The sequence below is a fragment of the Arvicola amphibius genome, chromosome 1 (genome assembly GCF_903992535.2).
Source record: "Arvicola amphibius chromosome 1, mArvAmp1.2, whole genome shotgun sequence".
In the NCBI taxonomy this organism is placed as follows: domain Eukaryota; kingdom Metazoa; phylum Chordata; class Mammalia; order Rodentia; family Cricetidae; genus Arvicola; species Arvicola amphibius.
In genome coordinates, this window is record NC_052047.1 from 36948087 (window position 1) to 36969460 (window position 21374).

Consider the following 21374-nt stretch of genomic DNA (forward strand, 5'->3'; position numbering starts at 1 on the left):
ATATATGAAGCTCTGGGTTAAAGCCCCAGCCACACATAGATCAAGCATGGCAGCATATACCTATAATCTCTCCACTTGATCAGACGTTCAAGGTAATCTTCAGTTAAGTGGCAGATTCACGTCAGCCTGGAATAGTTAAGGCACTGTTTCAAAAACCTAATGGGGTTTTTAAAAAAAAAAGTAATCTTTATATCATTCTTTAAAAAAAAATCTCCTAAAGGAGGCCATAAATTTGAAAGAGAACAAGGAGTAATATGTACATGAGAGGAGTTAAAGGGAAGAGGGAAATGGTGTAATCATGAGAAATCTCAAAAATATGTTATATTGTTTAAATATTTTGTTTATCTAAAATATAAATAAAAGCTCAAATAAAGAAAAAAGAAATCTAAAAAAGTATGTACCCATCTTTGAAAAGATCTGGGGCAAGTCTGTACATAATTATAAAACACTTGATTGGATTATTGTTTTTAAACTACAGTTTTATTATTTGATAAAACTGTATCAAATTATTATGATCTGATATAGAATGAATGAATTAAAAGAGACTGAGATTTGGGCATAGAGACCTAAGAAACTTTGAAACAATATATACTTTCTTCATTGCTATGTGTGTGTTCACAGTATAAGTCTTCTTAGGAGATGTTTAGATGGCCAGGCAGGTGTGGAAGGGATACATTTATTAGTGATGCTCGTGCAGTGGTGTGCATCTGCAGCCTCATCAATCAGTCTGCAACAGGAGATTCTCAGCTCAATGATGGTTTTGGACAACACATGGAGATGAGAGCACACACACACATCTATTTGTAAAGCAATTTTGCTGTGGAATGAGTACTGTGTTTGAAGTCATTGGGACTAGAATTGAGATCAGTGGTCTTGTAGCCTTTTGTTTGTCATGATATAGGAACAAATCCTTCCCTGAGAGTAAAGGTGCTGGAATGGTGATATGAACACAGTAAAGGTTGAAAACAGCTTCTTGTCAAGATGAAATTCAATTTGATAAATTGTTAGCTCATGTACAAAGATAAATTTTGTTTTTGAGACAAGGTCTCATATATCCCACTTAATCCACAATCTTACTGTAGAGTCAGGCATGACCTTGCAATATCTGAAAAAGTACACCACCATGTCCAGCAATGGTGGAATCATAAACCTTTTCATTAGAAGCTGCTCTGCCCCTTAGCAGTTAAACGTTCTGCCAAGAACCCAAACACTTGAGGGTTTTTGTATGGTGGTGGGCCATACATACCATGAATACTTGTGTGCACATAGAGGCCAAGGGTCAATCTTGGGTGTTCTTCTGGAACCATTCACCTTGGTTTTTACACACTGGGATATACATGTCTGTCTCTGCCTCCCCATTGCTAGGAATGCAAGCAACAGTCACAATGCCATGTGTTTATACAAGGGCCAGGCATCAGCTTGGGCTCTCATCTGAGTGACAAGTACTTTCCTGACTTAGTTATCGCCCCAGTCCCCAAGTTGTGTGTTTTTAAGGCAAGTGTATTAGAAAGAGAAATGTATTAGTATGAACTAATCAGTATGGAGTATGAGCTAAATGTTGAATAAATACGGTCACAGTAGAAGACTGGAGAGCAAGGGGGATAGAAAGTGTTAGAAAATTAACAAGGCCTCAAGCTGAGAGGTTCCTATGAGGTCGAAGAATATAGCCCCACCTCCCAAATCACATGTCCTAGAGGCTTTAGACATTGCTAAGTAGCTATCCTACCGTTGAATCATTTCTCTCTCCCATAAGACTAGAGGACCTTAAAGGACGTGTACCAGAAATGCAGCAGTGATGCACTAGTGGGGAGGATGCCAAGGACAATGACAGGCTATATGGATAGTTGATAGACTGTAGTCTAGAAATGAATGAGTGTACACATCACAGGAAGTTGATAGGCAACAGTAATGAGGAGAAGCGAGTACACATAGCCATTAAAGTGGCAAAAGCTTCCTAGGTATAAACATAGATTAATTAATTGGAATTAGTACCAGAGATGAAAGAAGCTGACCACATCCCAACCATAAGTATGCAACATGTGGTAGAAAAGGGATTGTAACCTCAAGGCAGGGGATGCAAGAAAAGTTGAGAGATGCTTCGAGCATGGTCTCAGGTGTGTGGAGGTGGCCATTCACTAATGTCTGCCTTCTACACATAGAAAGGATATTTCAGGGAGCTTGGTGAAAAGATTTGGGAAGGAACCCATGCTTTGAGGACTGCAACTGTAAGCACAGTACAATGGGCTATGTGTGCTGTGGAAGATGAATAATATTTGCAGTTCCATGTTTTTTCAGGATAAATTTGTGTGTGCTTACTGAGTGTGGGAGGCTCACATCTGTAATCCTAATACTCAGGAGTCGGGAGCAGGAGGGTTAAGTTAAGAGTTCAAAGCTAGCCCAGGCAAGCCTAAAAGCAAAAAAAAAAAAAAAAAAAAATGTATGTTTTATATGGCCCTTAAGTTTTCAACATATTCTAACTTCACAAAAAATGATGTCAGGAAGTAGAATCACCTGAGTAAATTGGGAGCGTAGAAACCATGGGAGAGGGAAATATTCCCCCTCAAAAAAATAAGTCCATATTTCTTATGTTGTTTTGTATCATAGAGCATCTTAGCATTTTCTGTGTGAAGGTTGGTACAGTTATATATGTTTTAGACATTTATATTTATTGTCTTTGGAGTCAGATTTCTTTGTGAAGCCCTGGCCATTCTGGACCAGGCTCTTTTTGAACTCGAGATTTGCTTGCCTCTGCGTTCTGGGTAATAAAGATGTTTACTACCAACTCCTGGCTACATTTAAAATCATTTTTTTCTATTAGTACTTTTAAAAGCAATGACTCTTATACTCTTAAGGAAGTAATTCTAATGCTGTAGGTCTCTGTAAAAGCATCAAGAATTGTGCAAGTTGGGGCTGGAGAGAAGCTTTAGCATGAGTGCACTGTCTGTTCTTCCAGAGGATCAGGTTCATTACCCAGCACCCACATGGCAACCCAGAACTGTCTGTAACTCTACTTCCTGGAGACCTAATACCCTCACAATACACCAGTGCGCATAAAATGAAAATAAATTATATATATATATAAAGAATCTTCCAAATGAATAGGATGTTAGGGTTCTGAACCCAGAGAATTTATGAAGTGTCCACTTAAGCAAACTGAGTGCCTCAATCCTTGAATCCGGTATAGTCACCTTGGTGCAGTATAACTAGTTGTTCAGATAATGCTGCATGTATACATAGTTGCTCAGATGAAGCTTTTTATACATGTTTTCATTAAAAGTATAAAAATTCTGATTCTATCTTTTTATATAGGTAAACAGATGGCATTTGATCCCTCCCTTAAAAAAAAAAAAGTTCCTAGAAGTTGTTTATGTATGAGATGGGGTAATTTTGTATTCGTTGCATTTTCTGTTTTAGTGTTTTGATTGCAGCAGTCAACTAGATGACTCTGCCAGGGTTAACAAATACAGATACCCTCACTTCATGAAAAGATTTTGTTCGTTTCCTGTTAGTTTTTTGTTTGGTTGGTTCGTTGGTTGGTTGGTTTTGGTTTTTATTTTTTGAGACAGGGTTTCTCTGTAATAGCCCTGGCTGTCCTTGAAATCACTTTGTAGACCAGGTTGGCCTCAAACTCCCTGAAATTTACCTGCCTCTGTCCCTTGAATGCTGGGATTAAAGGTGTCCACAACCACTGCCTGGCCCTCTTGTAAACTGTTAAGCTGAGCTCAGTTAAGCTGAGTTCATATAACACTTAATATAGGCAAGAATGTCCATGTAAAAGAGAATTGAGATAAGGTCTTTTGTAGCTAGTGTGGCCTCAAACCAACTGTATAGTGAGAAGACCTTGAGCCTCCACTTCTCAGGTGTGTACGACCACACCTAGTTTGTGTATTGCTAGAGATAAAAGTCATGGCTACATCCCCATCCCCTCACATAAAATGCTATCAAATTAATTCTACATTTTCAATGGAACACAGCAGGTACTCTAATCTGTAAATCGTTTTGGGAACTTTGCGAAAAGCAAGCTCTGTCCATGTGTTTGTCAGTTCCCCAAGTGATGCTTGTGTTTTGTATGATTTGGGGTTCACTTGTCCTTGGAAAACATTCATATGCCATCATCACAGGCTTTGTATTAATGAGTGTGCTGTGGCAAGAGGAGAGAGCGAAAGTGATCTTACAAGGCTCCGCTATAAACAACTAAGCTTCACAGTAAGATTGATCCATTAAGAAAAACCATTTGTTCTGTTCAATGTGTTTCCACTTAGGTGCCTGTGGTTTATGCTTGAAGTCTTGATGACAAAGAATGAGAACAATAGTCATGCCTTTATGAAGAAGATGGCAGAGAACATTAAGCTGACCAGAGATGCCCAGTCTCCAGATGAGTCCAAGACGAATGAGGTCAGACAGTTGTCAGGGAGTGGATATCAAAGGAAAATACACTAACTGACTTGCCCAGTAGTTTAGTTTTTTGTTTTCTCCAGACAGGGTTTCTTTGTAGCTTTGGCTGTCCTGAAACTTGCTCTATAGACCAGGTTGGCCTTGAACTCACAGAGATTCACCTGCCTCAGCCTCCTGAGTGCTGGAATTAAAGGCAAGCGCCACCACCCCCAGGTTTATTTTTTTGTTGTTGTTTTTGTGGGGGGGGATATTTTTAATGTATATGAGTAGGTTGCATGCATGAATGTGTACCAAGTGTGTGCCTAGTGCCCATGGAGATCAGAAGAAGGACCAGGTCCCCTGGAACCAGAGTCATTGATGATTATGAGTTAACCATGTAAGTTGTTGATAACCAAGTCCATGTCTACAGTAGCAACGAGTAGTGTTAACTCTTGAGCCTTCTCTCCAGCCCTGGTTTTGAGTTTCTTTTTAATGCCTATATTCACAAAGTTTGTTTTTCTGGAAACCGTTAACATTGTACAAATAATAAATAATAATAATAATAACCCTTAGGAGGGTACAAACTGATAAAATATACAGCAGTCTTGTGTTAGTGACTTCTTTCTAATGAGAGAAAGTGGATATGCTTTTGGTTTGCCTTCTTCACTGGGATTCTGAAGAATGCTGAGCAGAAACAGGAACTGTTCAAGGAGCAAGGGGTCACATGTCTTTCAACCTGAATTTATATATCTGATGGAATTGGCACTTGTGATTTTTATGTAATCGTGGAAGTTATGTAATTGTCTTTATTTTTTTTATTCTCTAGAAACTTTATACAGTTTGTGATGTGGCTCTGTGTGTTATAAATAGTAAAAGTGCTTTGTGCAATGCAGACTCGCCAAAGGATCCAGTCCTCCCAATGAAGTTCTTTACACAACCTGAAAAGGTAATTTTTTTCACTTTATTTTTCAATCACACTAAAGATAATTGAATTTTTATCATCAACACCAGTGATGAATATTGTATAGTTTTAAGGGCAGATTTTACAATAAAAAAAAAAAGCCTATAAATTTATTGAGAAATGGAAGCTTGTTCTTCTTCTCTCAGTAGTAGAGTCCAAATTAAGTTTTTTGCTACTGCTTAGTCATGCATTCTGGGTATGGCAAGAAGCTTTCAGGTTTTAAAATTATTTTATCCTATTTAATTAAAATAACTACTTGTGTATTTCATTGTATGTATATTTGTGTTTTGAGCTTTACACTCAGGACTACAAAGTGCTAGGCATAAAGCTCTACAGTGAGCTTCTTCTCAACTGTACAGAAGGGACAGTGTTGTCAGGCAAGGGGAGCACTTGAAAGGCCGAGGTTGGAACATCATTAACTCAAGGCTGGAGGAATCATGGGTGGATAGATGGATGGATGGACACATAGAAGGCCAGGGGAAGATGGATGCATAGATTGATAAGATATAAGATGTTTGAATATTTGCCTAACATATAAAAGGCATGCTGCCACATGCCTTGAATCTCAGCAAAGCAAGTTCCAGGACAGCCAAAGCAAAGAAAGAGAGACAAAGAGTCCTAATAGGTACATTTAAGCCCCTCATTCAGTTCTGTCACAACTGCATGAAGGTACATTTCCTAAAAGAAAAATGTAGAAAAATAAGGCCATTTTTGTCCCTATATACAATGTTCTTTAAATGTGTTTTTAGTAATTAGTAAGACATTCCTCTGCAGCCCTATGGGCCACCTCTGGTTCCGGTCATTGTCCCCCTCTTCTCCCCCAGAGTATGTCTAGCTATAACGCCCAAATTGATCTTGATCTTGTACTCCTAAGGGCAAATGATCTTCCTGCTTCTGCCTCCCAGGTGCTGGGGTTGATGATATTGCTACAGATATTTGTTGCTTTACTAACACTATTGTACTTTATTCTTAACTTCCAGCATATGTAATAGGGAAAGTCATCAAATGATAAACTTTGAGTTGGTCTTAGTAGTTAGTACACAGCTTTAATCCCAGCATTGGGAGTCAGGTTGGACCTCTTGTGAATACAATACTAATCTACATACTGAGTTTCCAGGGTACCAGAGTTCTTCCCTCTCCAATCCCTCATCCCCCCAAATATAGCTTAGATACAGATAGACATAATTCAGTAAAACGTGTTTGCAGTTGATTTAACTTTTTTATTGACTCATTGGTATCAATACTGTTAGGGAATGTTATGTTTACTTATTTGTTTTGTAGTGTGTTTATCTTTGTAATTTGAACTTAGGTCTTACAGTTCTAATAATTCCTGGGTTTTGACCTGTTTCAGCTGGCTTTAAAGTTGAGATCCTCTTGCCTCAACCTCCCAGTAACTTGGAATTTAAGCATACATCACTGTACCCAGCATATATTGTTAAGATTAGAGGTTAAGGTTAGTCTAGGATAAGGCTGGCATGGTAGCAGGAGGATCAGGAACCCAACAGCTGGGCTACATGAAACTTTAAAATTACGGTGATAACAAATACACATTGTCTACTTTATCAGCTGACAAATAGATTTTATACTATAGTGAGAGGTAGTGATAATACTTTGAACAATATGAAAAACTAGAAATAGTTTATTTAAAATGGTGAAAGTGATTTTCACAGGTACTGTACACACATGGTACACTTACACAGATGCAGGCAAAACACCTGTACACATAAAAATAAAAATAATCTTGCTGGCAGTGGTGGTGCTCGCCTTTGTTCCCACGACTGTAGAGGAAGAAACAGGAGGATCTCAGTGAGTTTGAGGCCAACCTGATTTACATAGTGAGTTCCAGGACAGCCAGAACTGCTTAAACCCTGTCTCAAAACAAAGAAACAGAAGTTTGAAATGTTCAAAGGCTGAGGATGTTATTCTGTGGGAAAGTTTCCTGGGTTCACTCAACAGTAGCGTTCACTACAAAGGGAGAAAATGCACCTCTTGCATTTATCCAGGAACAGCTGCACACGGACAGTTGCTGCTTGTAAAACATCCTGAAAATACTGTTCAGATGATAAAAGTGTTCCATTTTGTTGTTTTGTTCTTTTTTCAAAATAGGACTTCTGCAATGACAAAAGTTATATTTCAGAAGAGACAAGAGTGCTTCTGTTAACAGGAAAGGTACTAACACATCTCCTCTTGGGAGCTTTGTTTAATATGTTTCTTGTGCCTTTTTGCCCCTAGATTCTTAGGGATGCATTAAGGGTTTGTATAGCATCTGTGTTCTCAGATATTTTTCTGCAGTTAGCCAGTATTCAAAATCATTGCTGTATACTCTTAGCTCTGGTGAAAAGCATAAAACTATTTAAAGTTTTTTTTAAAAAAAGACTTTAAAGTTCATAGTGAAGAAATTCATAAATAAAAATAAGTAGATAAGAAAGATAAATAATGTGAAACACTGATACAGTAGATATTCATGAAAGTAAGGTGATGTAAGATTACATATTCAATTGTCTATTTCTAAGGTAAATGCATCATTTATTTCCATGTGTTTTAGAGGCATGCATTTTGTTTAAATTAAGGAATAAGAGATAGTAAATATTTCCTCATTATTAAGTGAAGATAATCCATATGTTTTTGCTTATTTTAAGAGAGCCAAACACATTTTCTAGATTTATCATTTATAATGATTTTCCAAGAGAACAACCACCCCTGGCTTAAACATTAAAATATATATTTTACCTGTTTATAAATTTTTAGGTATTCCTTTCTGTAAAGTGTAAAATAACATGTGTGGTTTTTGTTGTGTTGTTTTGCTTTTCCAGCCAAAGCCTACTGGAGTGCTAGGTACAGTAAACAAGCCTTTATCAGCAACAGGAAGAAAGCCTTATGTTAGGAGCGCTGGCACAGAGACTGGAAGCAATATTAATGCCAATTCAGAGCTGAGTCCTTCAGCCGGAAGTCGTTCAAGGCAATTTATTTTTCTCTAAATACATTTTGTTCTCTTACTTACTGCTTGGCTTACGTTTTAACTTATATCCAAGGCATTAGATCATAAGATGAGCTTCTGTGGAATATAAAATAATATTCATGTGTTTTAGGATTTTTTTTTTTAATGTTGAGACTCAACAGTGTACTGTATCTTTTCTGAAACAGGGTCTGACCGTGTAAATCTGTCTATCCTGGATAGACTTGGCTGGACTCTCACCTGCCTCTGCATCTGCTTCTCTGGTGCTGGAATTAGAGTTGTGTGCCACCACACCCGGCTTACAAACAAAGCCTTGTTTTACATTATAGATTGTATACTACAAACTTGTGGCAAGCCTCTTACCTTAGCCTCCGTACTAGAATTGCAAACTTAAATACTAAGGCTTTTAAGATTTTACTCTTATCTGAAATTTAAGACTAAAATAGTGTTTAAATCACATCACAGCACATTCAAAAATATAAATTCTAAGAGCTATGGATTAAACCAATGGGGACTCAACCCCTCCCTGGCAAGTGGATTCATAGTAATACAATCTATTAATAAGTAAAATTATTTTAATTCTGCTTTGGGGTAATTCTAAGAATGATTTCTTTTGGGGGGAATTCCCCCCCCCCCCCTGCAGAGACAGGATTTCTTTATGTAACAGTCCTGACTGTCCTGGAACTCACTTTGTAGACCTTGGTTTCTGACCTCGAACTCCCTGAGATCCACCTGCCTCTGCCTCTTGAGTGCTGGAATTAAAGGTGTGCGCCAACACTGCCCAGCTTAGAACAATTTCTTGACAATTTTTTTTTGTTGGTTGATTATAGTCAATGATTTATGTCTTTTGTTATGAATGTTAAATAAAAATGGTGTAATAAAGTAAATGAAAGACCTTAGTTAGTTTTTTGTTTGTTTCCCTGTTTTTCTACTAGGGAACAGAGTTCAGAGGCATCAGAAACTGGAGTTAGTGAAAATGAAGAGAATCCTGTGAGAATCATTTCTGTCACGCCTGTAAAGAATATTGATACTGTAAAGAATAAGGTAATTGTTTCTACATTTGTTTGTAGTGCTGGGGCTGAGGCATGCACAAGTTAGGGCTGGAGGGATGACTTAGCAATTAAATACTAATGATGTTTCAGAAGACCCAAGTTCAGTATCCTATATGACAACTCACAACTGTCTATAACTCCACCTACAGAGGATCTAACACCTTCTGACCTCTATAGGCACCAGGCATACATATGATACACAGGTGTACCTGTGAGCAAGATAATCCTATGCGTAAAATAAAATTTGAAGTATGTAAACAAACAATTTAACAAGTAGAGTTTTCCAATAGAGATTTTTACTACAATTTCAAGGTTGTGGTAAGAAACTTATAGATAGCAGGTTAGTGCAATACCACAGTTTATATATATGTTTATTTTAATTTCATACTCAACTGTGCTTTTGCTCTTTTAAAGTGATTCTTTCTATACCCATCCTCTTCGTTTTGTAGATGATTATTTATAGTAACACTTTTCCACACTGCTACTCCAAACACTTTAAAAGAACAAATTTGAGAATTGGGCGGGGTGGGGTCTGATGAGAAGGAGATGGATTCCCTGGGGCAGGAGTTGCATTTGGTTGTGAGCTGTCTTGAGGGTGCTAGGAGCATAAGTCAGATCTGATTTTAATCCTGGCTCTGCCACTCACTGGCTTGCATCTTGATTGAGATTGCTTTACTTCTGTAACCTTCCATTCACTTGTAAAATGAAATTAGTTGCTTAATAGGAATGGCTTGAAACAGAGGATGATAATAAACAACACACGAGCTCCTTCACTACCAAAAGTCTTAGAATGAAACCACTAGATCTGCTTATTATGGGATCTGTGTACAGAATTAAGTAATTAAATAAATAATTAAGTAATTAAGTAATTAAATAAAGAAACTCATAAGGTGCCCTACTGCTATAGACATTGAGTTATATATGCTTACAGTAATCAGGTGCATTCATAGGGCCTTGTAACTTCACTAGCCATTGGGCTCCTCCCTCCCTTTATATGTGTGTCTATGTCTTTGTATGTTATGTTAGTCAGCAAATGCAAGTCTTGGTGCCTGCTAAGCATCGTTTTTTACTGAGCTATAACCTTAGACAAATTGAACATGTAAATTTTTATTTCTGAATGGTCATAATTTTGCTCTGAGTGATATGAAATGGTAAACTAAACCTTTCCTTCTCCTTTTTACATTTTCAAAGAATGTTCTTAAGGGCACCTTGACGTGGCTTGGTTGTACTTTCAGAAAAGTGTGACATGGTCAGTTCTCTTAGGTCAATAGGGTAATTTTCCCTCAGTTCTGTCCTTCATTTCTCTAATATAGGCATTATAAATGTTTTTATTATTTATTGTACATGTGTATATGTCTCTGTATGTGTGCTTGTATCTGAGGTAGGGTCATCCCCCAGAGATGGAGTTAGAAGCAACCTGATGTGGGTGCTGGGAATTGAACTCAGGTCCTCTGCAAGAACAATGCATGTTCTTAACAACTGAGCCATCTCTCCAGACCTAGAATATTTTTTAGTGACCAGTTTCTCATTAAAATTGATATATAAACCAATGTACTAGTCTGCATGAAAATTGTGCATGCACATGTGTATGCGTTATTGTTATTTGTTTGTTTTGGTAAAGTGTTGTTTTGAGATCATGTCTTAATCTGTAGTCCAAACTGCCCTGGTACTCACTATTTAAACTCCTGAGTTCCTGGCCATCCTCCTGCCTCCACCTCCCAAGGACTAGGATTGTATGTGCCCCTACCCACAAAATGGATATGAATATTTACAAATCAGTGTATTCGCTCTTGTTATTTGTATGGTAAATTGTAACATAAAGAATGAGAACTGGATGTATTCAGAGAACCAAGATTGCTTGGATTCAGGTGAGGGACAGTATTAGAACTTCCTTCCTCCACAATTAGCTTTTTACTTGCTTTCCTTACATATGTCTATGTATGTAATCCTCATAGTGAGTGTGACCTTATGGGTAGTTTGCTTTGTGGTACAGGCTGACTTCAAGTTGAAATCTTCCTGCCTTAGCCTCCCTAGTGTTGGGATTATTATACAATAGTACCACCATGTTGGTTTGATTTGGGGGTTAGCCTAGTGATAGAGGACTTGACTATATTTATATAAGGCCCTGAGTCACTGCAGTTAATACAAAGGTTGGCTGTGTGATTGGCACACCTTGTTTTCCCCCAAAATCTCCATGTTTCTTCAAAAGGACTTAAGCATATCCCTGTTGTGTTGCCTTACGTGTTGTGCTGCAGTCCATGAGGACTATTCTTGGCAAACACTGTGGTCAGCCGTCCTCTCAAGGAAAGACTTAGAGTTACACTAAGGAATTGGGTGTGACACTGACTTCTGGAATTTACTTCGTGATAGTCCCCCTGCTGTTCCCACTCATTCTAGAAATATTTTTTCTGAGAAAATTGAAAACTGTTGAAAAGCTGGTTGTTGTTGTTTTTTGGTTTTTTTTTTTGCATGATGATCATTTTCTTCTATTTGTTTTGGTTGGTTGTTGGTTTTTGCTGTTTGTCTCAGTATGTAATCCAGGCTTATCTGGTGTTTGCTATGTGACCCGTGCTAGTCTCAAACTTGTAGCCATTCCCTGCCCCAACTTCCCGCATTCTGGGATTATAGTGTGTGTCAAGCCTAGCTTTTCTTTTCTTTTCATTAATTGGAATTATATAGTTAAATTTAACTTATTCCTAAATGTCATCTGTGTGAAGGTCAATTTTATTCTGCCTGTCACTGCTTCTCCCAAAGCCCATTACACCGGTTTGGATGAAATGGGTTTTATTACTTGTAACATTTTATGCGAGGTAATATTGAATTTTAAAACAACTTAGGAGAAGGTGAATTAATGATTGAATTCACATAAAAAAAAAACAGCGAATGGATTCAAGTTAGAACAAAATAGATTATTTGAGAGGCAACAGAATAAAGCCTGTTGATTTATGAAAATATCCCTTCCATGAAAAGTGATACATATGGAGAATGTCCTTAGTAAAAAAGGAACTAACATGAAGGGAAACAAGTAGACTTCTGTTACAGTCTACTATTCTTTTGTGTCCATGTGTGTCACATGTGTGCAACTTCCCAAGCAAGACCAAAGTGGGTTTCATGGAGCTGTCTCAGTCAGATTAGTCCTGACCTCCTCATCTGCGTGACTTGTGCAGTAGCTCACCCTTGCAGGAGTTCAGCACTTCCCTCGTCTTTTCTCCGTGTTGTCTTTCTGCCCCTCTTCTGTGATGGTGTGATGGGGCGAGAGAGAGGGGGTGTCCATGTGATATCAACAAGCACTCATTCAGCATCCTATATCCCCACACAGCTAAGGTAGGCTCCAGGCACAGTCCTTAACCTCTGGGAGCTTACTTTTCTAATGGAATGAAGCAATTCATGATCCTATAAAATGGTTTCTGAGGGACTCTTGATACGGCTCCACTCATAAAGGCCATTGCCACTTAACTCAGTGATCTGAGTTCAATCTCCAGGTCCCACATTAGGTAGGGGAGAGAACTGACTCCTGCAAGTGGTTCTCTGACCTCTATTCATATGCTATAGTATGCAAATATGCACACGCAAAATAGATAATAAAATGTAATGATGGGTTCAGATACTTTCGGGGAGCTGGAAAGATGAGTCAGTGGTAGAGAGCCTTTGGTGCATGACTAAGACTTGAGCTTGGCTCCCAGTACCCATGTAATGATCCAGGTGTGGTTTCATATGGACCTGTGACTCCACCCCTACCCCCCACCCAAGTGAGCCAGGAAGGATAGTAGGATTCCTGGAATTTGCCATCTACCAACCAAGCCAAACATCACAAGCTCCACATTTAGAGAGCAACCTGGAATAAGGCTAAACATTGAGGAGGAAGACACACAATGTACTTAACGCACATAAATTGGATCCACATGCACACAAAATTTAAAACTAAATTTATTTTTTAAAATTTATTATCTTTTCTAATATGCTCAGGTTTTAAGGAATTGGTGTTAACAAATTTGCTTTTGTGCTCTTTTAGGAAATTAATTCTGATCAGTCTACCCAAGGCAACATCAGCAGTGACCGAGGAAAGAAGAGAATTGTAGCAGCAGCTGGTGCTGAGAATATCCAACAAAAACCAGATGAGATAGTAGATGAGTCAGGACCTCCTGCGCCTTCCAAACCTAGAAGAGGACGTCGCCCCAAATCTGAATCTCAGGGCAATGCAACCAAAAATGATGATCTAAATAAACCCACTAGCAAGGGAAGGAAGAGAGCTGCAGGCAGCCAGGAGAGCCCTGGGGGTCTGGAAGCAAGTAATGCCAAAGCGCCCAAGCTACAAGATGGAGCCAAAAAGGCAACACCAGCAGAGAGACCAATCGATTTACAAAGGTAACGTGCCTCACTCACCCTCACCATGTCAAGGACGGTGGAACGTGTTGACAGAGTATTCAGAGTAGGAAAGAACATGCTTCCCCACGTTGAGGAAATAGAACACATTTTCATTAATTGTATTGGTACAGAAAATATATAAAAACTGATAGGTGATGATGCCCCTCTGTAATCCCAGCCCTGTGAGGCAGAAAGAGGAGCTAATGAGTTCACCACCAACCTAGGCTATGAAGCAAGGTCTTGTCTCAAAAGAGGGAAAGAGATCAAAAATTAAAGTAGTTTTTAAAATTAGTACTTTGAAGAGAATAACATTCTGAACATAATGGATGAGCCTTTAGGGCATCATGCTAAATTAAATAGACCAGTTTCTACAGGACATGATGATTCAGGGGTGGTTTTTGTATTTTTATTTTGCTTGTTTGAAGCCTGACAAGTCTTAAACTTGGGCGGTCCTGCTACCTTAACCTCTTGAATGCTGGGGTTGCAGGTGTGAACCTCTCTTCCTGCAGCTGGGAATTAGCAGCTCCTGTGAGGTTTCTGTGGTGGTGGCTCTTGCAGACCAAGGAGACAGACCTTATGTTGATGAAGTTCCAGTGGAGGGCTCTGGGAACGCCCTAAAATTGGGTAGTTCGGGCTACTGTACTATAATGTGAATATACAAAACTCTACTGTTCTGAAAATAGTTTGCTACATAGAAATCTAAGATGATTTTATTCTCTGAAATGCTGGGGAGTAGAATCATTATAGATTTTGAATTTTATGGCATTTGCAGGTATATAATAATACCTAAGAGATAGAAACCAATTCTAACACAAAATTTACAGTTTTTCTTAATTTGCATGTGTGTGTTTGGTTTTTCAAGACAGCTTTGGCTGTCCTGGAGCTCACTTTATAGACCAGGCTGGCCCCAACTTCACCTTCCACTGCCTCCCCAGTGTTGGGTTTAAACATGTGCGCCACCACTGCCGAACGTGTTTCTTTGTTTTGAGACACAGTCTCACTGTAGACCAAGCTGGCCTGGAGCTGACTTTGTAGATCATTGCTTAACTCTAGGCAGCCTTCCTGCTTAGGCCTCTTGTGTGCTGGTATTGTAGACATGAGTTACTGGACCTTACTTCTTATATGTTTATACACAAACCCTAAAAAATATGAGCTGAGAATGTGTCTCAGTTGATAAAGTGTTTGCATGTCACGGATGATGTCCTGGGCTTCATTCCCAGTACCATCGAAACTTGGTGGCTTAAAAGTTTAAGGTCACACTTGCCTGGTTTGAGACCAGTCTGGGCTACATGAATAAGACTAATGAATGAATGAATAACGAGGTAGCTTCATGGAATGTTTGTAGTGCATGTATATTCTTGTCGACATTCTGTCACTTGATCATGTGTGTAATTTATCATCATTATTTTGTAGCGTTTCATATTCTTGGTTTTCAGATTAGGGTTATGTAAACCCGTAGAGTAGCTAATGCTAATACAGTAATGCTTGGTGCTAAGCTGAAGGTGTGCGCTCGTGCATTGAAGCTCAGCAGCTCTCCAGAGCATGAGGGCCGGTAGAGCCTTCCATCCCTTTGCTTATGTGAATGATGAAGGTATGATTAAACAGCAAGCACGGTGCTGAAATCCTAAAATACTGTACTTTAAAGATTAAGTTGTTTTGAGTCTGCTGCTGTTTATGCTTGTTATTATAAATCCTTTGAGGACGTTTATTTGCATGTTGTCCATTTGCAGTTCGTTTGTGTGATCCTTCTTGTGAAGATGAATATGTCACCATAGTTTTAATAACTGTTAGGTAAATATCAAGAATTTAACATAATCACATTTTAAACTAGACGAATTTCCTTCCGAGCACATGCAGAGAAAAGCCCCCACTTTAAGTTTTAGTGAAAAGAAGTAAAGGAAAGATCAATAGTTTTGGAAATTGGAAAACTTAGAGTAGTTGGAACACTAAACAGGAAGAAACAAACCATGGTGAAAGTTGGTAAGATTTACCTGTAAAGCAGTGGTCATGACCCCTTTGCCAAACAGCAGCTAAATGACTGTTTAGAATTAGCAACAAACTAATTTTATGGTTGGGAGTCAACTCAACATGAGGAACTGTATTAATTGGTTGTAGCATTAGGAAGGTTGAGAACCACTGCTGTAAAGGGTACGCGACATGCTTGTGTGTCTGTTTGTGTGTGTATTAGGAAAAGTTGTCTCGAGTATATGTGGTCAGCCATATAGTAAGGAAGTGTGGCCATTTGCTTTAAATAAGTCATCATTTTCACCTTAGTAGCCTGTTAACACTGATGGCTGCAGATGTGTTTCTTTTTTCAATTAGTCATTTTAAAATCTTTTATCTTGTAAGCATTCAGGACCCTATTATTTCTCCCTTTCCTGCTCCCGATCCCCTTTACCTTATGTTACTTATTTTATTGGAACTGGTCTCAATAGCTGAACTTTTGTGTTGAGTCTAAGATTTGTTGCTTGAAGAAATACTTTCCTATTTAGTTTAGTCTGATAAAACCAAAAATAAAGGCCAGTGGTGGTGACACCTTTAATCCTATACCTGATGTAGAGGCATGGTGGAAGCCTGTGAGTTGAAGGCCAGCTACTGCTCCAACTTTTTATTTTAAAAACATTTAGAAGCAACAGACTGGCAAAGATGATTCAACCTATAAAAGCGCTGGCCACCAAGTCAGACTCTCACAGAGTGGAAACAACTGTAACGTTAGGACCTGGCCCTGACACGTCCCACACCAAATGTAATAGAATTTTAGATTTCTAAAAAATACTTATTTATTTATTTATTTATTTATTTATTTATTGTGTTTACAATATTCTGTCTGTGTGTATGCCTGCAGGCCAGAAGAGGGCACCAGACCCCATTACAGATGGTTGTGAGCCACCATGTGGTTGCTGGGAATTGAACTCAGGACCTTTGGAAGAGCAGGCAATGCTCTTAACCTCTGAGCCATCTCTCCAGCCCAGATTTTTTTTTTTTTTTATGTGTATGGTTTTACCTGCATGTATGTCTGTGAGGGCATTATATCCTCTGGAACTAGAGTTACATACAGTTGTGAACTGCCATATAGGTGCTGGGAATTGAACCTGGGTCCTCTGAAAATGAATCAATCAGTGTTCTTATCCGCTGAGCCATCTCTCCAGGTTCTATAATAAACTTAAGATAACAAAATAAAAGACCAGCACAAACAAAAAATACTATTAAATATTACTGATTCTTAATGTTCTGCTTATACTGAAGGCAGATTCTTCCACGACGAAGAAGCTATTAATAAACACCAGTGGTGGTGACTAGTGTACATCTCGGTTGGTCCCCAGCATCACAGTAGCTAGGCACGGTCACTCAAACAGTGGTTCTCCCAGATGGAGGCAGAGCATCAGAAGGTCAAAGTCATCTTGGCTATGAATGGATTTTGAGGCCATCCTGGTCTATGTGAGAACCTGTCTAACAAATAGGCAAGACCGTGGGCAAACAGTCTTCAAACTTACAACGTATGGGAGATTTGGACTGTTAGAGAGGTATGATAGCGGATGATGGTTTTCTTTAGGTCCTTGTCTGCCTGGCATACTAAGTGTGGAATCTTGGGAGTTTTAGGATCTTGGAATTCTGGTCTTTCTTAAGCAGAAGGATTTACTGGTTTGCTTTGCAATGAGAAGACGACATAAGCTCCTGTCATACAACTGCTTATGGTTTACAGGGTTGTCAGATATTACTGCAGGTCAAGCCTCAGCCTCCTGAATTTGCAGATTATAGACCTGTGGCTATATCTTGTGTATTAAGTTTGATATAAATATACTTTCGGGAAAAAGTAAATTTCTTTTTAATCTTTGGTTTGGTTGGTTGGTTTTGTTTTTCTAGGTTTGTTACAAAATTATTTTTGTTCATACAGCCCAGAAATCAAGACTTCCTTCGCTGTTTATAAATTCACTGTTTAATTTCTAGTTACAGTTTTTCTCCTATAATTTCATTTTTAAAAGGATTAATTAAAAAACTTGCAGTTCTTCAAGATGACTGGCTTAGCATTTGTAAACAAATAAGCGCTGGCCACAGCACTTGGCAGCAGCACAGAGACTCGTGTGGTTTTCTTTAGCTCTGGCTTGTTCCCTAAAGCTAGTGAAATTCCAGGTCTGAAAAGTAAGTTTTAGTTCACAACTTTAGACTGAAAGTATGAAACACATAGTAGATGGTTCTTTTGAGCTCGTCCTTCCATGTGTTCTAACTTTGTGTTCTTCTGTTCCTAAGGTAAAAAGAGAACTTACTTATACAGGGAGAAAATGAAGGCCAAACAGAAGCAGATTCCAGGTTCTGTAAAAACTTGGATTCATATGTCCCCAAACAGAAAATGAAGCTCACTTCAAATACACACTCTCTGCCTTGAGAACTGCAAGAAGCTAGCCTTCCTTTTCCACAGCCACAGTCCTCTGGTGGGCATGTACAGCAGACTAGAGAGAGGCTGAAAGCGTCTCCGTTCTCCCCTCCCCAGACTTTTCCTGGGAAAAGTCAATAATTAAGCAAATTGCTTAACTCTTGGTTCCAGTTCCTGTATATCTGGAGCTTAAAGGCATAATAACCATTGTTTCCATGCTGCGGTTTTCATGAAAGAGTGGAGATGTCCGTACACTGACACTGAGAGCGTCCGTCCTCACCACAGAAAGCAGGCGTCTACTGAACTGAGTTCTCATGGAGATCAGATGGCTTTTTCTTTGTGTTCCTTTTGGAAACTTATGTATTATTCTTTCTGCCTGTCTACTTTTCTGCAAAAATGAGATGTACAGATTTCTGTTCCCTGCTATGAAAAGTAATATCGTGGCAATTTTATAAATGTTGCTTTCTGGTTTTTATCAGAATGAGAAAATAATTAAAATTATTATTGATTTGCAAGTCGTAAACACTTCATATTATGATTTCTCCTGTTTTAGTTTAATATAATTTGCAATAAATGTACATATTGTTTCATAAGGAATATCACTTTTAAATGGTTTTGCTCCTATGATTATGTTGGAATATTGGGATTTTTAAAGGAGTAAAGACTGTCCTGGATTTGGTTTTATAATTTTTGTCACCAGATTTTTATTATTAATGTAAAAAAGAGTTGTTTTTTCCCTTTTGTTTTGTCTTTGTTTTTCCTTTGTGATAGAAGTAGACGGACACTGGCAGCTTTGTAAGAAAACAGAGCTGTAGGGTTGTGGCCAGCTTTCAGTTTCCTGCTGTTAGGAAATAAGCCTTTTATTTTTGTCTGATAATTGGGGCTCAGTTTTTAACTTTAATTTACAGACAACTGTTACATCAATATTCTGTTCCTTGGCATTCATTGTTCAGCATAGAAAATGTGTGCACCATTTGTGTACACATAATCATATTTCATTTTTGCATAAAATAAATGCTACTAGATGTCCTATGGAAGTCTTCAATCTTTTTATCATGCTTTCATCTCTTAGGAGTTTTTTATGTGAAAGGGCTAAAGTCAGAGAAGCAAAGGAAATGATTCCAGTCAAACTCTCAGTTATCTGTGTAAAATAGAGTTATTCTTCAAGTGAGCAATTTTGTAGTCATCATAAACATAAGAATAACAAAGGCATCTGCAAGAATAGTTGAGGAGAAACTTGAAATTAACTTTTTCTCATCCTCAGAGTTTTTGCCTCTCCTTACTTTCCCCACTTGGATTGTGCCCAAAGCCCTTGCAGAATGTGCTACTATATTTGCATTATGACTTGGTCTTGATGGGATGTATAAAATCATTGAAGTGTCAAAGTTTCTCCAGAATGAAATTCATAGATGATATGTCACTTAGGTTCTCATAGATAATTGAGCGTGGGCTATAAATTGACTGGGTGAAAGTTGGGTTTTTTCTTTTAAGTATTGTAGCTCTTTTACATGTACATGTTTGGTGTCAGAAGATGCTAGAGAACAGTGGATACCAATGACAACAGCATTTCTTGAAAGGGCATAAAAGCCCTACTCTTCCTGCTGCCTCTCCATAACCTTTTAGAAAGAACAAAACATTGCCTCCAATATGCTGACAGAGTATCTATGCATACGGATCAGTAAGGTCCCTCAATCAATCAGTGCTATATTCTATTTAGAAGAAATCTGAAGTTCAGACAACTTGATTCTTAGGGCCACCGATTAGTCACAAGGTGCAAGGAGGGAAGGTTCCTGGGTGTTTAGTATTTTAACAGCACAGCAGAACTGTCCACATTCATTATGGCTCTCTGGAGATTTGCAGTAGGACAGTTATTTTCAGGGTCTGCTCCTCATGGGTATGTAAGCATGAGGACTAGATCTCTGGCTCTACGGGAGAGGAGAGAAAACTCTTCAAGGATTAATCCCGAGGGACTCGATTACTGGAAATGTGTCAGGTTTTCTTTGAAAAAGAAAATGTAAAATCTCTTAGGAATTTGGTATTTACATCTCAGAGAAATACAACACAAAAGTGCAGACTTATATTTGAGAATTACTGTTAACCCTTTGTGTCTAGTTTGAAGCTTCTTGTATTTGTCTAAAACTACAAGCCAGACTTTTGTATCCTTTGATAAAAGTGTGTATAATGTAAAGTAGTTTTGCATATCCCTGTGCTGCACATGGGCTGGGTTTTTAGAATTTTTTTAAAGACTTTAAGCAGAACCTTGTAATTTGTGTAAATGACAAGTGTAAAATCCTTCCATAAAATGCTTACAAATATGCACTGTTTCAAATAAAACCAAGAAATGCAGCATTATATAGGAGTGTGGGAACCTGAATATCCATGCGCCCTGTGTCAAAAGTCAATGAGACATGGTTGCTCACTTACCATTCAAGCCTCTGATGGAGCTTATAGTGACTGAAGAAGAAAATGCTGGACAATCAATTCTGAAGGATCTTGGGAAAATTTTTCTGATGTGTTCTTTAAGCTAAGAACATAAGAAGGAATAATCTTTGTTCCCTCCTGTTGTGTGGTAAATGTGTCACAAATGGTGAGCAGGATGTGCTGGTTTAATAATGGAGAGTGAGCAGATCACATGATGGGCAGAGTAGGAGATGGGCAGAATGGGAAGTGGGACAGATGGTCAGACTAGCTTTACATTTGACCTATATCTGCTCCTCCCCATATTTAACCCCTTGATATTCATAGATTCTATAACTTGATCAAAGAACTAAGGTGAAGGATATTTTCTAGGGGGTGTACTTGTGCTATACTTTTTCTGACCATTGTTCCACAAACAATACCGTATCATTTAGCAATTTAACAACATGTTATGGTGTTTAGTGTATCATTAGTAATGCCACCTGAAATAAAAGGGAGAGAAGATGTCAGTCATATGTAACCACTACACCCTTTCATGTTGGTCTTGAATATTTACAAAGGTAAGAGGGGGGAGCTCTGATAATCCTCAACCAATCTCTGTGCTGAAGGAAAGGTGTATTGACCCAAGTTCTTTGCCTTCACTTCAACAAGTCTCTAGCAACTCTTACAACTGCTCTTGCTACCTGTCAGGTAATACGGCCAACAGAACTTTGTAAATTCCATCCCTTTGTACCTCCCCCACCCCCTTTTTTTTTTTGTCTTTGTTTGTTTGTTCTTATTTGAGTGTTTTCCTTGCATGCATGCCAGTATTTTATGTGCATGCCTGATTTAGAAAGGAATGTTGGATCCTCTGGAACTAGAGTTGAATGTGAGCCC

The 21374-nt window shown here is 38.4% G+C and overlaps 1 protein-coding gene across 1 annotated transcript in view; it reads left to right on the forward strand.

Annotated features, from left to right (window-relative positions):
- Pds5a (PDS5 cohesin associated factor A) overlaps positions 1-20432 on the forward strand; it is a 99642-nt gene extending 79210 nt beyond the window's left edge. Inside the window, exons 27-33 of the mRNA XM_038327396.2 lie at positions 4263-4395; positions 5201-5320; positions 7442-7504; positions 8149-8294; positions 9227-9335; positions 13356-13708; positions 17957-20432. Coding sequence (XP_038183324.1) covers positions 4263-4395; positions 5201-5320; positions 7442-7504; positions 8149-8294; positions 9227-9335; positions 13356-13708; positions 17957-17960 — 928 coding nt within the window. The 3' untranslated portion in view covers positions 17961-20432. The remainder of the gene's footprint in view (positions 1-4262; positions 4396-5200; positions 5321-7441; positions 7505-8148; positions 8295-9226; positions 9336-13355; positions 13709-17956) is intronic.
- Positions 20433-21374: the final 942 nt, after the last annotated feature.